This window comes from Haemaphysalis longicornis, unplaced genomic scaffold (genome assembly GCF_048455015.1).
Source record: "Haemaphysalis longicornis isolate Haplotype H1 unplaced genomic scaffold, Haemaphysalis longicornis Haplotype H1 scaffold_32, whole genome shotgun sequence".
Lineage (NCBI taxonomy): Eukaryota > Metazoa > Arthropoda > Arachnida > Ixodida > Ixodidae > Haemaphysalis > Haemaphysalis longicornis.
In genome coordinates this window covers 469,356-488,116 of record NW_027526343.1, presented here as the reverse complement: position 1 = coordinate 488,116, position 18,761 = coordinate 469,356, and the positions used below count along the sequence as shown (strand labels likewise).

Sequence of the window (18,761 nt, the reverse complement as noted above, 5' to 3'; positions counted from 1 at the left end):
CACAAACTGAGCGTGGCATCAGAGCTTCGTGGCACGCTAAAAGCACCGTGCGCGTTTCCTGTACCACACGGGCCCGCGTCGAGGTCGGATTGTGCGGTTTCCGTTTTCGCTTGATCGACAAGGACTCGATTCCGCGAGCCTAGGCGACGAAACTGGAGCGCCTGCATCGAACGCCTCGTTTGAGAGGGACGAATTTTTTTTTCGCGGCGCAGATAGGGCCCAGCGTAGCGGCGGAGTTGAGAAGCGTTGGCGTCCTCTGCCCCACGCAGTGCGGAAATTGCACTAAATGGTCCGCGCGGACGTCGACCCGGGGGCGTTAATGCGCCGGCGCCGGTTGAAAATGGCATTGGAGAAGGGACCGGCACCGACGAGTGCACGAAGCGAAGCGTGTCGTACCGGGTCTTTTGCAAGTGCTGCTCTGCTAGTGTTGGTCATGGCTGTTGGAGTAATTTGGTGTCGATGAGGTGACACTGACCGCGATACTTTCTCTTTTTGAAGTATTTCCTTGCTGCAGCAGCTTCGACTTGCCACTACCAGTCGACTTGCAGGAAAAATTAGGCGGTTGAGAATACAGTGCAGAGTTTGCTGCATTGAACTGTTGGCACCCGCCTAGACGTCCCGTTCAATGCTCTGTTACTGCTTTCATCTCCATTACGATTCCTGTGGTGATGTTAGAAAGTTATAGAATGTGAGGGTTGGGGTAGGCTGCTTCTTTATTGGGTGACCAAACTGCACTGGTCGGCCAAAGTGGAGGCAAAAACACTCCAGCTCGGAACTTGACCATCGGCTGAAGATGGCACAATTTTGCAGAATGATAAATTTACGGTGGGTGCGAATTTGGTGACAGTTACCGTTTACCAAGTTCCATCACCTCCTGAAACTCATTCCCGTTCGCATCACAGGGACATTTGCTTCGCTCAAAGCACAGTTCGTCTTGCGCGTAAGCCTCTGCTATAGTGCATTGTCAGTATTGCCATGATGTGTTCCTTGTAAAATACCAAGGTGTTTTCCTTCTCCGTTTGAGAAACGGCAGAGTGGAATATCGTCATCGTCGCCTTTCTCTTGGGTGGGTGCGGTGTCATGAAGCCCTCTTCTCAGTCGCGTTTTAGTGCCAACTGCTGTGGCTCTGCAAAAAAAGATACAGTGTATGCTCTTTAAATTGCATCCTTACCCGCTGTGGTTGCTTGGTGGCTGAGGCATTGTGTGCTGGTGAGCACGAGGATGCGGGTTCGATTCCCGGCCATGGTGACCGCTTTTCTGATGGAGGCGAAGAGCAAAAACGCCCGTGTGTACGAGATTTTGGCGCACGTTCAAGATCCCCAGGTGGTCAAAATTAATCCGGAGCCCTACACTACGGCGCGCCTCATCGCCCAGCAATAGCTCTGGTGTGTGAAGCCCCCAAATGCATCCTGAACTGCTCCCCTCTGTGAATGTAAAGATATTTGCTAACAGTGTTAAAGAAGTTCATAGTGTATACCTATTTTTAAGAAGTTGGTGACAATGTAGGATATGTTGGGAGGTGATTGGAGTATTTAAATCTGAATATGCACTATATATATTGTCGCGTACAGCAAATGCGTGTTTGGGGGTGTTTGTGAGCTTTACTACAAGAAGCTAATAGAAGTGGCGGAGAAGAACGCTCTTGACTGAGAAGCACTCGAGCTGCCAGAGCAAAACACTGGTGAAGATGCGTTTCGAATAGCACTCGTTCGTCTTCGTCGTCACCTTGGCTATGATGTCACAAATTAAAAGTTCGTTCACATGTTTATGGATACGTGACAATATGTCTATAGATGGGTACCACCTGAGGACGTCTTTTTCAATTTCTTTCTTTTATAACAAAAATGCAACTTCAACACAAAAAAACTATGTAATCCTTCCCCTTGATGTCTGACTTCTGGCCTTTGTTGCTGTGTGTGTGTGCATACCTGCCGGGTTTCCCGAATTATGCGGGAGACTCCCAGATTTTGATGGTTTTGTACGATTGTACGGTCGAAACAAAAATCTCCCGAATACACACCCGTGTTTGGCTAAACCTTTCTCCCAGTCTAGCCACATTGCGCTTGAGCTACCTGACAACCCAATCGCATCCTACACCACTGGCCATCGTAATAACTTGTAAAGCATAGTTGGCAATGCGCGCAAGTTGAACTGGTCAGTACCACAGAAATGCTGAATGCGAGAGGCAGTTCAGCAGGGTAAAACAAAGTTGTCCCCAGTTCCGAGCATCAAGTTCTTGCACAATCCGAGCTCAGTCGCGTTCTTTTGGCGAAGTGTAGCAGGAACGAACAAACCTTCTTATGCTGGGCAGTATTCCCAGGGGTTCTTGAAAAAGGACGCCGCATCGAAGATTTAGCAGGTGACCAGTCGTGTAGCTTGTTAGTAGTTTGGACGAAACAGCTCAGCTCCTACTCTGTTCTAACTAAATTAGAAATGCATGCAAATGTAAATCATTCCATTCTGTTGCTACTAATTTTTGTATCCTTCCTCCTCTGCCTCCCCCCCCCCTTCCCCTCCCCCGGGACAGATCTCCTTAATGCCATCTGAGTGAAGCTGGCAGCTATGTGTGTGTGTATGTATGTATGTACGTATGTATGTGTGTGTACACACACACACACACACACACACACACACACACACACACACACACATATGTCATAAGTCTCGCAGTGGACCTAATGCTGATGTGTGTGTATATATATGTATTTATATGTCCATAAACGTGCAGACACACATCTATATACATACATGTGCTGTGTGTATAAATGTCGGTGCAACTACAAGTTGCGCAGCACTGGCAGGGGATACGTGTAAGGGCACTGCTACGGCTACAACAGCCTCCCTTTTCTTGCATAAATATTAATTTTTTTACAGACATTCGCAAAGATGGGCATTTAACAGCGCAAGGGCACGCAAGTTTTTCATAAATACTGCCTGGAAGGCATGCGCAAGCGTGCTGCGCATATGAAGTGGAAGTTTTCACGCTGCTGCACGTGAAGTCTGCAGTCATTTGTTTCTGCCGATAGCCGCTACCAGCTTGTCAACTACTGGGGTTCAGTTCCAACCATCAACGCAAGTGGCCTGTTCGATCTTGAAAACTCGTTGATAGGATAGTGTGCACTTTTGTCGAGCTTAAAGGGTCCAGGAAGACAAAATGCAAGTTTGGTTCATTAAAAGAACTGCATTGTCCCGATAACCATGGTGCCACTTTTATCGCAGACTTTAAACGAACAATGGAGGTAATATGTTCCCACCGATTTCTGTATGATGTCACGGTATCTTGTTTGTTCGACTGGTGACCGCCATTCTAAGCCAGCCCCAAGAAACATGGCTAGGCAATTGGAGTGGCGCCTCTACTTCCATTTGGTTCTATCACGTGAACGCCCTGATGGCTGTGTTGCTAAAGCTGGCCCATAATTCGCCACTCCTGCTTATATTATGTCAGTGTAACGCAACATTTGGAAGTTTTTCCATATTCCTTGCATTTTCTTTTGTTAAAAAGACGGTTTTCATGGCTGGAATGGATCTAAGTGAAAGGCAATACCTTTGAAACTGTTTTGTCTTCATGGGTGTGCCCCTTTAATTATGTGGAGTATGGAGATGTTTTCTACACAAGGGAGCAACCGCTAATTTTGTCGCGTGTTAGGCACCCCGTACATCAACGACTCATTCTATAGGGGTTGGTAAATTCCAGGACAGAGCGGGCGTGTTGATCAGGCACTAATTTCCTCTTTCATCACAAGCAGTGGCGTGTAGTGAGCTTCCTCTTTCAGCGCCACTAACAGGTATTTCCCGTCGACAGGGAATGTGGGGAGCCGTGAAGAGGCAAAAACATTCCTGTGATGCCAGGCGTTGTGCAGCATTAGTCTCTCCTAAAATTTGGGTCGTTTCTGGTAATGGTGCAAAAATTTTCCGGATGTGTAAAAGGAATCACTGTTGAACAGCATATACGTTGCGATTGTGATAGTGCGGGGTCCTGTTATTGGCTGTGTAGCTCAGGGAGCTGAGAAAATGGTCTGTGCACCTCTACTGTGTGCTTATTAATAAGTCAACCAGCCTTGACTCCTGTGATGTCTGCATTCAGCGGGAAAAGGTGTATTGATGTTCACATGTTTATGAATATCATTGCAAGGTGTGTTCTTACCAAATTAAGTCTCGATTTCTTGCTAAGAAAGTTTTAACCCTTGTAGAATTTTTTGGGGAATTCCGAGCACGACATTAAATGCAAGCACAGGAGCTTTGCGAATGCTTGGGGCCAACAAAACCACATGAAGTCACATCCTGTAGTAACCTGTAAAAAAAAAAAAAAACGCTGTGGATTAACTTTTCAGGCCGAGTCGAGCTTTCACGGCTGTCTGAACTGGAGTCTTATGATTTAATGTCATTTTCGAACTTGCTGTAATTGGGTGTCGTCCATTTTTAACGTGAATGCGCCCTGCAGGAAAGCCAACTATCTCTTATGATGATAAATGGTCGTCGGTGAAGTGGAGCAAAACTAAAACGCTTCCCTGCGAAGCTTGGTGGCAGCTCTGTTACATCCCCTCCGCTAAAAGTTGATGCGCACCAGAGGGCAGAGGCTTGCGATAGCGCGGCATCAATTTATTTCTGGAGTACAGTTGAACCTTGTTATAACGAACAGTGATATAGCGAATTATCGGCTATACCGAACTAAACACAAATTTTGGTTGGTCACGGTTTATTTCAGTGACTTTTTCTTTTATAATGAAACTTAAAACTGTGAGAGCTGCAAGCGATATCGGATATAACACAAATATTTGACCAGGAGTCTGATAAGCTACTTGAAAAAAAACTCCGGTAGTTCAAAACTGCAAAAGTATAAAGGTCCTTCGCTAGTGGACACTGTGGAAAACTTCGTCGTGGTGAGTGCTGTGGGTAGTAGCCACCAGATGAAGTTCACATCCTTCGTCAAATAAATAAGGACGCAGGCCTGTTTCGTCCAGTGAACTTTGTTCTGCTGTACTCATTGTTCCGGTTCATTGAGGTTGAAATGCAGCAAGGAGAAAGGTAGCGGTTATCTTGTTTTCAGTGGATACGAAGCCTTTAAAAATGCATTTTTGTATCGAGTATTTTTGCGCGAACCAGATTGTCGGTTAGTTGGAGCTGATTTTTTACAGCTACTGTTACAATGAATGGTGAATAGAACGAACCAATTTGCTGTCCCAATGTCACTTTGTTTTAATGAGGTTTGACTGTAGAAGTGCTTGCTGCACAATAAATGCGACTCCTTTAGGACTTTGGTGACTGCAATTGAAGAGCCAAATGTATAGCGAGGGCCTCTATTAAGGCATTCTTGCAGTTCTGGTGAACTCTGGTTGTAAATGCTCAGGTGATGGCGGTGGGTTGTGAAAGAAAGGGGAGTCCATCCGCCACAAGTTGTGGTGTGGAATATTGGAAACTGGAGCGAAATAAGGTCGCCTTGGTATGTGAGTCGGTAAGAGTACCAGATGCAGTATCAAGTGTGTGGGTTCAGATTCTACCGGGAAAGGCTTATTTTTCGTTGATTTTCGTTCTTTGCCGACAGTTCAAATTTGCTATTTTTTTTATGCAAAAGGCAAAACTTCCCCTTTGTGTTCCCTTTCTGGCTTTCACGGCCACGTTTACGTGACAACGTCCTCATTTATGCATATATGTGTGCGGGGATGTGTGTCATATGCGCACATACTTCCATGCGCTGAGTTAGAGATAGATAGAGCGGCAGGGAACCTAGCTGGTGAGGAGAGGACCGTTTTCTTTTTAAATCCAAAGAGGTCACACATTTTCCCACTTCTTTCCTAACTTTAAAGAAAAAAAAAACTAGTTATGTTCGTTTGAAATACTGTGAAGCTGCTTCACCTTTGCTTCTCTTAATGCTTTCTACTGCTGGCTTTCCTTTCTGCATTCATTGATAAAACACATAATTCCTAATTATGTACATGAAGCTGTGCGTATAATCAACATGGGTAAAGCGGGGCTCTGAAGAAGACGAGTGCTTTTTCTTTTGTTTTGATTGAGTTGCTCCTGTTTCGAAAATTTCTATTTCTTCACGCATATGTCCGTGCATTTAGATTGGGAGGCCGTGAACGCAGACAGTTCTAACCACTTGCATAGTCCTGGCATAACGTGCAAGGTGACATATTCAGAAGCAGGTGGGCGAGTGCCGGTCAATTCGGACAGCATGCGAGCTTAGAGACGAGTAAATCATTCGGGACATGTGCATAGCTGACAGGCTTCTTTCACAAGGTCTTGAAGATGGCCCCGTGGGAGAAGCAGCTGTTGGTCTGCTGTACTGCGCAAGATGCTGGGAGGTTTGTAGGTTAATTTGGATGACCGTTTATTTCTTAAGAAGTTGCTGACAGTTTGCAGGCTACTGAATAGTACCTGTTAAGGCGAAGACAAAAGTTATTTACCGTGCTATTTTTTTTTTGCCAAGAGCATCTTGCAGCTAGCCAAGTACTCTGCCATAACGAAATTCACGTTTGTGTTTTAGTTGTGCTGTTATGTCTTTTTTTTTGTTTGTTTGTTTGTTTTTTTACCTGTGCCAGTAGAAATTGCTGAGCATTTACTGAACAAGCATGCATGGCAAGAGGCATATGAAAAGAATGTACCAGCTAGCATGCGCTCAGAAGTAAATAATTTCCATGTGTTGCTGAGTACCGTGGAGGCGGTGAGCAAAAACGCCCGCTTGTGCGAGATTTTGGCGCACGTTAAAGATACCGAGGGGGTCGAAATTAATCCGAGCCCTCCACTGCGTTGCGTCTCATCGCCTCCGTTTGGGTCGGCGCATTAAACCCTACAATCAATCAATAAATCAATCAAAAAATTGTCATGTGCCTGATTATCAATGAGAGACAGAATGAACATCGACTGTCTGCTTTTGCGAGTGCAGCCATAATGGTTTTCATTAAATCAAATTGGTTATTTACTACGTATAATCAACCATTTAGGTGTTTTCCTTAAAGGCCAAGACTTCAAATAAATTTGCAGACAATGTTTGAAAACTTCTCTTTTTGTAGTGTTGAAAATGTGGCCACAGAATTGCAAAACATTGAACGTCAAGGAGATGTTTTGCATGCTTTGTGTTTTAGCCTTTTTAGTTTTGCGGATAATTTTTTATCTTCTGGTGTCTTACTGATAGATGTTACTACGACAAGAAACGGGGAGATGGTTCATATTTTGTGGTAAATTCGCCCAAGATGTGTGAGCTGAGCCTCCTGTGTGAGACGCATTGAGGACTTCTTGGATGACGTTCTTTTATGTGCGATGCTAGACGTGTTTCAGGGCCCGTTAAGTTTCTTTTTTTTTTTTTTCAATCCCTGTTTTTTTTTTTTTTTGCTTGTTTGGAATTTTCTGATCTTGTTTAGTGATTGATAAAATTACACCAAGTTGCGTGCCAGAAGCGGTGCACACATTTTGCGTACAACTAGAGCCACGTTTGGCATAGAGATTTCGTGCCGCGGGCAAGTTAAAAAGTCCTTTTTTTGTTAGCGCAGTCTAAACTCCTGTATGTCTCCTGCATTTTATAATGTAATCTGTACAGTTAGCTTCGCGTTAGTGTATTTTGAAAATTTGTCTGAACCACGGAATCTGGGCTGTACCTCTCACTGCCTCTGTAGTGCTGTCTTCCACAGCTGTAGTGTGGTGTAAAAGGATCAGCGGTACGTCACAAAAAAATAAAAAAAAGGTGCTCAGTGTCTTTGGCTGTGCTGTACTCATTGTGCAGCTGAGAACATTGCTTGCGTGCAGCAAGTCCAGGAATCTCTTAAAAGAGATGCGTTATGTAATATGGATTTCGCGTCTGGACTGAAATAGTCGTGTTTTTGTTTCTCGGTTTCGTTTTTGTTGTGTTTGTTACTCTAGCAAATAACTTTGTTGAGAAGGAGCGCAGCAGCCTTGCTGAGTCAGTGTTGAAGGCTGGAGCTAAGCAGTGAGTGGAACCTGGCCTCTTGCTCTCACTATTTTCCAGGAGAGCTCACCTATTCCCCTATACATATCGTTGCCACTAACAAAGAGAGGTGGAGAAGCTTCTGCTTATACGCTGTGCATTGGTAAATGTAGCGACCGGCAGGTATATCACCCACTAAATCAGTTCCTAGCCCAAAGTTGGGCTGGACCTGTAATGCAGGTCACTGTACTTGTAACGCAGGCCAGCAGGGTGACGGCAGTGGCTACTGGTAGACTGGATTACAAACAACTCAGTGGGGATTGGATGAGGAAATCTGGTGTCAGAGAATGCCCTAGGAAAGCGGGGAATAGGGATTAGCTTTAAGTCAACAGGAGAGAGGCATTCATCCTACAATGGATATAAAGTAGGCTGGCGATGACGATAACGTGCTGAACTTGGCATGGACTCGCAACAGATTGGGAAATAACGCGCCGTTCACGCTCCATTCCTTTTCGTGGAACCGCTAGTTGCTCTCCCGATGCTGTTCCGATTGTTTTGTCATGTGGGCTGGCAGTCGTGACAGTGAACCGTGCGTAAGCACGCTTTTAACTGCACATGACATTCAAAGAGGGGTTTAAGGAGCCATGGAGAGAAAATACAACTTCGTTTAATTTGAAAGAACTAAGATTCAGTATCTCACTCTGCTCCATTACAGCCACAAAAAATGCTTTTTTAACGAAAAAAAAGCAAGAAGTATTTAAAAAATTTCAAATTTTGTGCCACAGTGACGTGTTATGAGGAAGAATGACGTCATACGGGCCAACAATAAAACAGTTTTCAGTGCGTTAACTGCACGTTAGCATTCAAGTGATGCGGTCAAATGGAACTAGAGGCCCCATTATAGACGTCCAGTCATGTGTCGTTATGACAGCTGTCAGATAGGCGGCCGCCAATAGCACAAACAAGGTTCCATGACATCATAGAAAAGTTGCGGGAAATTGGCTAGGGGGTCGCGACTGGTTCACGCGTTTTCTTTAATATCTCCGTTATTTGTTCGGAGATTGCGATGATATCGGTATCATTGTTATCGGGACTAAGCAGTCTTTGTAATAAACCCAACTTGGATAAAACAACAACAATGTGCAACGTTTCCTATTCCTTCGTGCGGTTTTTCAATCACGCGTTGAAATCGACAGAGTTAGTATTTGGACACGTAACGTAGTGTCACGGTTAGACACTACCGTAAAGTCCCGAGCAAACACCCAACCCCAAAACATCGCCCACCCCTAGGCAGGGGCGAAATGTTGAATTTACTAAAAGACCCCCAAAGGTCACCCATCACCTAAAATGGATGGCTTTAGCACCGATGAGTCAACAAAAAATAAACGCGAATCATCTATTCATGTGTTGATGTGGTGTCCTTTCCGCACTTGAGCCGAGAGTTTGCCCATCTGGTATTTTTCTTGGTATCTACGTGGTTTTGGTTGGCAGTATGGCCACTTTTTTTAGATGCAAAGCATCTCTTGCTCTCGGCTCTGTTGTCCGTCCGTCGTCCGTCTGCACCTCTCCCCACCAGCTGTGCGATAGCGCGTGCTTCTCCTCTCCCTCTCTCCACGCCAGCTGTGCGATAAGCGCGCGCGCTACTCATCACCGCAGCTGCGCGATAAGCGTGCATGCGCGTCTCCTCTCTCATTTCCTCCTCTCCACTCCATCTGCTCTATATAATAAACCCGGTCCGCGTGCCGCTTCCTCGGTTGCTGCTTCGGTTGAGTCACGCTGCGCCGTCTGGAGTTCCGTCATTTTCCGTTGTTTGGATACCCAATCTCGTGAATGTTTTGGAACCCCCGAGATGCTTTGCATCAACTCAGGGTTCCCTTGCGAAAAGGTGGGGTCATTTTTTTTGTTTTGTTTTGTTTTTTGCACATGGCTTGACAGATCATCCATCCCGTATTTCTCACTTGATATCTCTGTACTTTGGGCGGGTGTTCTTTCAGAACTTTACGGCAGTGTCGCCACCTTTCGGACTTCAGAAATTTTTAGTGCACAATTAAAATTATTTGCACCTGTTTGTTCAGATTTCCTTGCGGTTACCTCAATATATAAAACGCCGGCTTTTAATGGGCTAGACTGCGTGCACTCCACAAAAATGAATTGTCTGCCCCTTTAAAGGGACCCTGCAACACTCTTTGAACAGTGCAAGTAAACCTGCGCAACGTTTAGATTACACTGCCAGGAATACCTGAGCCAAATATTACACGTGCACGTGAAGCGGTGAGCGCGCAAATCGATGTGAAAGACGCGGAAAAACAAACCGCTCTCTCTTCAGTTGTCCTCATTATGCATGGCCTGAGGGACGTCACATAGGCCATGGCTGCCCGATCGGCTGTCACTGGTCAACTTCGCGGGTAGATTCTCCCATTTCCGTCGTCGTCATCGCTGTGTACGAACCTCTTCTATGCCTGAACCTGTAGGCACAGTTTTGCCGTTTCTTTTGTGTTTCGAGTGCGCGCGGAGTTTGAGTGATGAGCTCAATACTTCCCTTTCAACGGGACCACTCGACTACACACGTTTATTGCTTCAAAAACGCCCTACCAGCCCGAGCGCGCACTTGCGAGCAGGCACCCATGCCTGCTTTTTTGTGGCACCAGACCGGAAATAGGCCCCTCCGCGTTGCGGAGAAAAGGAGAAAACTACCCGGCATGTGATATATCGAAGGCCGCCGAAGAGAACGCCGCGAGCCGCCCCCCTCTCCGGGAGAGAGCGCGCAGCTTTCGTCGCGTTGCCCGCGGTCGAGTTGAGAGGGAACGATTATGCGCGATTTCTCACCGCACGTAGTTTCGTTAATTGTGAACGGATTTTCATAATTCTTGCGGGAGGAGATTTCTGGGACAATAGACTTTATCCCAAAATACATTACTAGTAGTCGATGGTAAGTGTTGCAGGGTCCCTTTAATGTCTAGTTTTGAAGTTTCCTGAAAAACCTGCTAGTGGGATGCAGCAGTATTTGGAGTAAGCCAAAGTTGTATCTTTACGTCTTCATGGCCGCCTTAAGGGCACAGGGTAAGCCTTATACTCACCCTGCATTTTTATTATTAAAATTATTAAAAACAGACCAAAATTAAAATTTTTGTTATTATTTTTCGCCGGTACCTAAATTTTGTCTTAATTTACGTATTGAAAATTCTTTAACAAAGAAAACCGCTATGTGCATACTTTCAGTTCTGGTACAGAGGTTGTGAAAATTATGTAGTGGACAGGAAAAAAGAATCAGCCGGTTATACGGGAAGAGATAGGAAATGATGGTAACTATGTAATAAAGACAATGTTTTGAGATAATTGAGCTGAAAGTAAGAAAAGAGATGAAAAACAATACTTTTTTGCCACAAACACCACTCGAGTCATTTATTTATAAATGACCAGCTTTGCAATGACCGTCAAAGTCATTTTGTTGCTTTTCAGCCAGTCGTCTGACCAGCTTTGTCTATTTTGTGAGCAGTCGGGCAGCTCTGTTCGCAAAGCATCTTCGCTTGTGGTCAACCTTTTAGCCACTTTATGGTGGTGTTCTGCCCAGGGTTTGATCTGAATAATTTCAAAGTGGTGGCTCGTGCGTTGCTATCATCATTGAATGAAAGAACAGCATCCAATGTTGAAAGGAGCACTGACACGAAAATTTTATATTACACTTTTATTGCTTTTATCGATGCTTAATGGCCTGGCGAACCTGAAACAGCACTTCAAATACTTCAGCGCGCGATAGTTAATTACATTGAACGGCCTGAAAATGGTTTGTTTCAAATTCCCGCGCTTTCATCCCCAACGGCGCATATGAGAGACTCCCTGCCTGACCTCACTGCTTTGTGCGGATGTCACCAACGCCCGCTTGAGAGGGTGTTGCGCCCGCTCGCCGCTCGTGGGGCCGCGCGCATGAAGTGACGTCACGAGTTTTTGACGAGCGCTGCCGCGTCACTTCTTTTTCCTCTCCTGGAGTGATATCACGCTGTGTCCATTTGCTGAGTGTCGCTCCGCACGCTGCTTCGTCGGTGCAATAAATGAGATCCAATTGAACTATGTTCTTTGCGTCGCAGGCCGCTCATATTTCAGCCAGGGTATTCTGTTGGGTGAAGGAAGCGAACTGTGCAATAATATTAACGCCGAAAATTGGTCTCAGTGCTCCTTGAAATCTTGAGAGAGTGAAGGCCAAAAAAGATGCTTTTTGGTGCGCGGATCCGAAGGCCTAACGTGGAAAAAAAGCGTGCAACAGCGTCTTTCGATCGCCCTGGCTGAAAAAATCACTATGCAGTAGTTGCTCAGCAGTTTCTTAACACAGCAAGTTCCAGAAAAGTGTTTTTATCTGGAACTGGAAGTTTCTTCACGGAAAAAAAAATGAGAGTAAACATGGAGCACATTCTAAAGGGGACGTGGTCACTTAGTACTTGCTTACGGGAAAACTGTTTTCAAGCCAGAAATACGACTTTTTAAGAAAAGTGTGAATGTTTGGAAAAGGTGCATATGGAAATGAACTTCAGTAATTGTGAAAGAAAAGAGTCATTTTTTTTTTTTAAGTTTGCCTTACCCTGTGCCTTTAAGGGGGACTCAACTGATCACATTCCTATGTAACTTACTACTTATATGACCCATGGGCTTAAAAACCATCGTGCACCAGTAGGAAAAGTTTTTCAGATCCTTGAAAATGCTCAAAACGGCCTAGTTCACTTAATTTGGTGATACGTCACTTCTGCACTGAAGTAAATAAACAAAACTCTCGCTTGCTAGACAGCTAGCGCCATCTAGTGAAAGCTGGATAAACCAAAGTGTTTCTTGTTTATTTATTTTTTTTTGTTCAGTAAAGAAATGATATATTTCTGACTGAAAAAAGCAAACTAGGCCGTTGGGAACATTTTCATGAACAGTTGCACCTCGTTATAATGAACACTGATTTAGCGAATTATCGGCTATAGCAAACTGAATACGAACTTTGGTTTGTCACACTTCATTCCAGTGACACTTGTTCTTTTATAACGAAAGTGGAACTGTGAGCGCCGTGCGCAATAACGAAGACATATTTGACCAGTAGGCTGAGAAGGTACTTGGAAATAAACTCCCAACGTCCGAAACGGCTAAAGTTGAAAAAGGCCCCTTTGTTCGTGGACACTATGGAAAAGCTTCATCCTGCTCAGTGTTGTGAATAGCCACCAGACAGAGATCACATCCTTCATCAAACAAATGACACAGGCCTGTTTTGTCAAGTGAACTTTGTTCTGTCGTAATTTCCCGTTTCACGTTCTGGTTCATTGAGCTTGAAATGCCGCAAGGAGAAAGATAAGGATTACCTTGTTTATGGTAGGTTCGAAAATTAAAACAATGCGTTTCTGTATCAAGGATTTTTCCAGGAGCCAGATTACCGATTGGTTTGAACCGATTTTTAGATCTACTGTTGCGACGAATGTCCGATGTAATGAACTGAATTACTGTCCCGACACTACTTCATTCTAACGAGGTTCAACTGTGTCTATAAAAAAAAAATTGTGTACATGATGCTTTTGTATTTAAAGCGCGATGCTTTAGCACAGGACTGGGGTAATCGGAGATCCATGGGAGAGGCCTTTGCCCTGTAGATAGGCTGATGATGACGATGACGATGCTTTCGAAGCCCGTGGGTTGTGGATTAGTAAAACTTGCTAGAAGTGATCAGGGGCGGTATTCTCGAGTTTTGTCCCTTTTGCAGCCCTTTCAAAAGTGTCCCTTTTGGCAAGCCCTGATTGGCTAAAAGCAAACAACCGGAAGCGACGTAACGCAAGCGCGGCAAACCTACTGCCAACGTCCACTGCTTAACCGGAAGTACGTCACGATGAAAGGGACGCAAAAGAAACAGTTACGAGAATGTCGCCCCAGGTGAGTGCTTCTTAAATGCGCAGTCGGTGTTCTCGTAGCACCTTGTGTTGGGAGCCCCGCAGCAAGCAGTGTTGCCGCTTGTGTCCCCCCCTCCCGCCCGTGTGCGCAGGCTTACGTGTGCTTCCCCCACCCTCCCCGCTTTGAGAGGAGGGCCTCCCCGATTGATGAGTGTGGCTGGTGGCGGTGTTGGTGGCAGCCGGGTGGAGCTGAGGTGCGTGCTGCACTGGTTCTCCCTGTGGGACGCCCAGCAGAAGGAGGCCTTCTCGCACACCCTGCTGGCCCACCTCGCGCCACCCGACCCCGCCGCCGAGGACGACTTTGACGGTGAGGTCGGGTGGAAGGAACACTTCCTTTATTGAAGGGGCCGACATTTCCCCAGAGCAAGATGGGGTACATATGACATTGTAACATAATATAATACCACAAGGAATAAAGAGGAGTGCAGGGGATAAATATGCATGAAACATCTCGTGGTACACTTTTTTATACAATTTTAACAAATAAATAAGATCGAAACGACATAACCCGTAATCGAGTAAGAACGTGACACGCTTAAGCATCTGCAAAAGCTTTTGCTATAAAAACATCTAGGGGTAAACAATTCCACTCTGGCACAGTCCTGGGAAAAAAAGCTGTTCTCTATACTCGGTTACAACTCAAGAACGGCACCACCTCATGTAGTGTATCACTCCACCAAAGCAGCGGACCCATGACGTCAGTGCGCGTGCGTTTTGAAAGGGGTTTGCTATGAATGCGTGATATCGTCTGCCTTGTCTCGCGCAGTTTGTTTGTCGTCACTGGAGTCGTCTATAAGCATATTAAGTCCAAAAAATCACGGGAACGGCTCACGCCGTGTTCAAAATATTCCCAGTAACGCCCTACTTGCGCCGCGCGGAGAAACATCCGGCTACGGTGATAAGGCACAGCGGGAACTTCCGGTGCCGTTCTTAAGTTGTCAGCGAGTATAGCTCGTGTGAAGGCCAGCGTTTCATATAGTGGGGCAGCCACAAGGAATGTCTGAATAAATCAGCAGGACTTGGCGCTAGACTTTCTGAAGTCTGGAAGGTGGCGCCATCTGGTGTTTAAATGTGGCATTACTGCTCATATTGCCGCGAAGCATGCCTTCTGTTTTGTTTACCTATCATCATCATCATCTGTATTTCTACGTGCCCACCAACAGCCAATGTCCTTAAACAGTGGTGCACAGGGTGGAACACAAGATTTAAAGCAAACGCAAAATTTCAATATGTAGCCTGAAACGAAAAATAAATAGAGAAAGAAAGAAAAATGTGATCAGTACACTTGAGTCAAAGCAAGCTTAAGCAAACGCAAATTGTTGTTAAAAATATCAAGGTGACTTGCCTTTTCATTGTACAGTCTAAACAATCTTTGCATAGGAGAACGAGTAGAACTTATTCGAAATAAAAGAAATTCGTGGAAAGACTTACAGGGAACTCACATCTCAATTGATGACGTAAAGTCTTCACAGTCAATGACCTCTGTGTTTTGTTGCCGGGATCTGGACGCACCCGGCTGCCTTATCTGTTCTTGAAGCGAATTTCCTGTTCCCTTCTCCTTTTTTATATGCCACCCAGGCTATCTTAAGATAAGCTGATAAGGAAAGTGTTTTGCTCTGTGGGGACCAGAGTAGAATGTTCTTCCTCGATCGCCGCTATTTGGAATCTGTTTTTTCATTTCCAGAAATAATTACACGGAAAGATAAATGCCCGCCAGGACGCACTGCAGCATTCGATTCGCTGCCGCTAGTCTGTGCATGTCAGTTTAAAGGAGCCATGAAGAGAAAATGCAAGTTGGTTTTATTCGAAAGATTTCGAGTTTTATAGTGCCCCCAGCGCTTGTCCGGATACAAACTGTGCTTTATTCACTGAGAAATTAAACAATTTAGGTTAAAATTTTGATTTTCTCGCTCAATCGTGCGTTTTCGTGGTCCCAAGTGACATCACAGGAACCGACCGCTCTGCAGCCTAGAGTACCTTCATTCACGCATCCGCCGTACAGGGTAGAGACACGCAACGCTGGCGCCGCCATGTTCGGTTGCTCGCTCGCCGCCGAAGCAAGTCATTGTGTCAAAACCGCGCTAAAATTATCGCCGCAACGCGGTTTACTGAAGAAGTTTGAATCATATTGTCTGTTTCGCGTTGCTAGGTCTCGTGGGAAACGAAAAGAATAACGCGTTGAGCCCGTTGGCCCAATTGTGGCGGCACGGGACCGTTCAAAGGTTGTCTCCACCCTGTACAGCGGTGTTGGTTTGTTCCCGCGTTTCTTTACGTTCCGTAACCTAGATGGCGCCACCATACCGTGGCGAGCGTTTGGTTTGTTTTTGCCCGCATTTAAACCTGGCTTGTTTTTGTTCTGGGAAAAAATATTCGTTCCCTGAAACAGTGCTCGCTCGACAAATGGGGTCACGTAAGACACCGTTGCTTGCGTCAATCGGCCAGTGTCATCTGAGACAACCCCAAGCCCCGTAGTGCTGTGCAGCTAAACCAAAGCATGCTGTGCGCAGTACGAACAGCAGAACGCATCAGTACTTCTATGTTTACATGTGCTTTCGTAACTTCCACTGTTTGTCCCATCATTCTTATTGCTTTGTAAAGAATGTGCCCTAAATTTAAGCGCAAATCGCTCGTTCGTCTAGTTTGTAGGCTCTACCTAATTTGCGTCTGCTTCTGCCAGCCTCCGCCAATCGCAGAGCTTAGCTCATGTGACATCACAGGTTCTGTTGCGGGAAATGAGCTGGTGGGTCGCATGACCATTCCCGTTTTTCCTAATTATGTAGCTTATTTGAGCGAAGTTTACGTTAAAAGTGGTGTCAGTATGATTCTAACGAGACAATCTTTTGAATGAACCAAACTTGTGTTTTCTCTTCATGGCTCCTTTAATGACTGCCTCTTTGCTGCTCGTGTGTTCTTTGAGTTCTTAGCAAAACACAAGCTTGTTCCAATGAACAACTTTTGTTCCTTGAAGGAACCTGCGTCGTCTTTGGCTTCATGATAATATGCAAACAACACCGTTTGCGTTTCATGCGCGATTCAAAGACTGTGTTAAAACATGAGGACTGCACTTTGTTTTTGTTTTAGCTGGGAACCAGTTGTTGAATACATCTTTTCGCGTCACGTACACTTAAAAGTGTGTACGTCTGTGCGTTTCACTGCCTTGGTTGCCAGCATTCGTTTTATCACTGTGCTTGTGGCTGGTGGGTCTGAAAATTCCGCTCTGAAACGTTCCAGGGCCTTACCAGGCAAGCAGTTTCGGTCCAAGGTGTCTCGGGTGACGCCCTTTCAGTGGGGCGGAGAGCATGTACTTCACAATAATCGGCTGTGTATTTCTTTAAAGCTGGAGGGTGGAGGGAAAGGGCCAAATTGCACCGTTTGCACGTTTCCCATCCCTCTGTCCTATTCGCAGAGATGCACACGGTTTGGTCACTTCGAGTCGTTAGCTGTGCACAATTCACGTTGTAGGCATCGATGGTAGGCGGAACGTCGGCTCAGATCACCAAGTTGCAGGGATCGTTTTTCAGGGTATGCTTGGTTATCAACTCTAATGTAGCGGGATCGTCGTGGGCGCGACCAAGATATTAAGATTCGATTGTGATTGTATTACGTTTTGTACTGTCAGATGTTGGTTTCAATACCGGTTTGAAAATTTCAGATTTCGGAATGGACAACGAGGCGAGTTGGTATTGGTTCATGGCTATTCAACAGTGCGCGCAGGCGATAGACGTCCTGTTGTTTGTTTGTTTGTCGTTTGTCTGTGTGTGCTGTTAAAATAGCCATGATTCAAAATTTCAGTTCCGAAGTTTATGGAATAAATTCCGGCAATATGTGTGCCACAGCGTAATTGTACAACAGGAGGTCAAAAGGTTGGGGTGGGACAATTTGTGCTGCTAGCAATCAATGGCAACCTTAGTACAGAATAATGTGTGGGCTTAATAATAGTGGTCCATAGACATGTAATGTAATGACATAGACATGTAATGAACAAAAGACAAACGGTGTCAACAGCAAAGAATAGCCGAGTGTAAGGTATAACCTCCATGTAGTGTACATGGTTTTCTTATAAGTCAGGGGAAATACATTAGTCACTATAACAGAAAATGTGATTCAATTGTTGTTACCAGTCGGATAAATGCTATGATCGCAGTATTCAGCAAAACTGCCAGGAAATATGGACCAGGTGTTTGTTATTAGGAGTTTCATTTTGGTTCCAGCTGCCATTGCAAGTGTTGTTGGAGGACTTATCATAGTCCTAAATGCCATTGTGGCATTTTGCAAACCATTTACAACTGTTCCAGGTCCATCTCTGGCCTGTGGAATTCATATACCGTTCTGGTACTACGAAGCTACCCAAGCGTGAATCGGATTGTTTGACATCCTTGTTGCACGCATTCCTTCCTAAAAAAAGAAAAAGAAATAAGCCTGCCGCTTGTGGCGTTTCCTTATCCACACCTGATAGCGTGTGATAACAGCTCTCTTGATCCGCTAGTCGAATAGTAGCACCGAGTGTTCTGATATCAGTTTGGACAAGGGCAGCACTTCAGGCTGGTTGTAAACACCATGGACCGTGTGCCGGCAAAGCTTGTTTCTGTGCATGGATCTGTCCAAACAAGTAGTTTTTGAACTGCTCGTGGAAAGCTTCTAAAACTCGGTTATAGCACGTCGCTCCTTTTTTTTGTTTTGCAACCACTCCATTTAGGGGTCAGAAAAATAGATTGGGTTGCCCGTGGAAGTTTTGACGGCTGACTCGCGAACTGACGGCAAACGTGAGCAGGCATTCACTGCCAAATTTCACTTTCAATTCTGAGAACGGTTCTTGCTTTGCGTGCTTGTCCAGGAATCATGTGCTGGTTGGTGAGAAGCTGTTTACGTCGCGTGGGAAACATTTGCCGCCTCCAGTAGCTGAAAAACGTTGCGTTTCTGCAAGAGGACCGTCAAAAATCGCGCCGCCGTAAATAAGGATATGCTTTTCC

At 45.3% G+C, this 18,761-nt stretch overlaps 1 protein-coding gene across 1 annotated transcript in view; it reads left to right on the top strand.

Annotated features, from left to right (window-relative positions):
* The window catches only part of LOC144177837 (uncharacterized protein C14orf119-like), a 47,212-nt gene that overhangs the window by 1,130 nt on the left and 27,321 nt on the right, over nt 1–18,761 (top strand). The window contains exons 2-3 of the mRNA XM_077705420.1: nt 13,608–13,774; nt 13,884–14,098. Of these exons, the coding sequence (XP_077561546.1) occupies nt 13,731–13,774; nt 13,884–14,098 (259 nt within the window). The 5' untranslated portion in view covers nt 13,608–13,730. The remainder of the gene's footprint in view (nt 1–13,607; nt 13,775–13,883; nt 14,099–18,761) is intronic.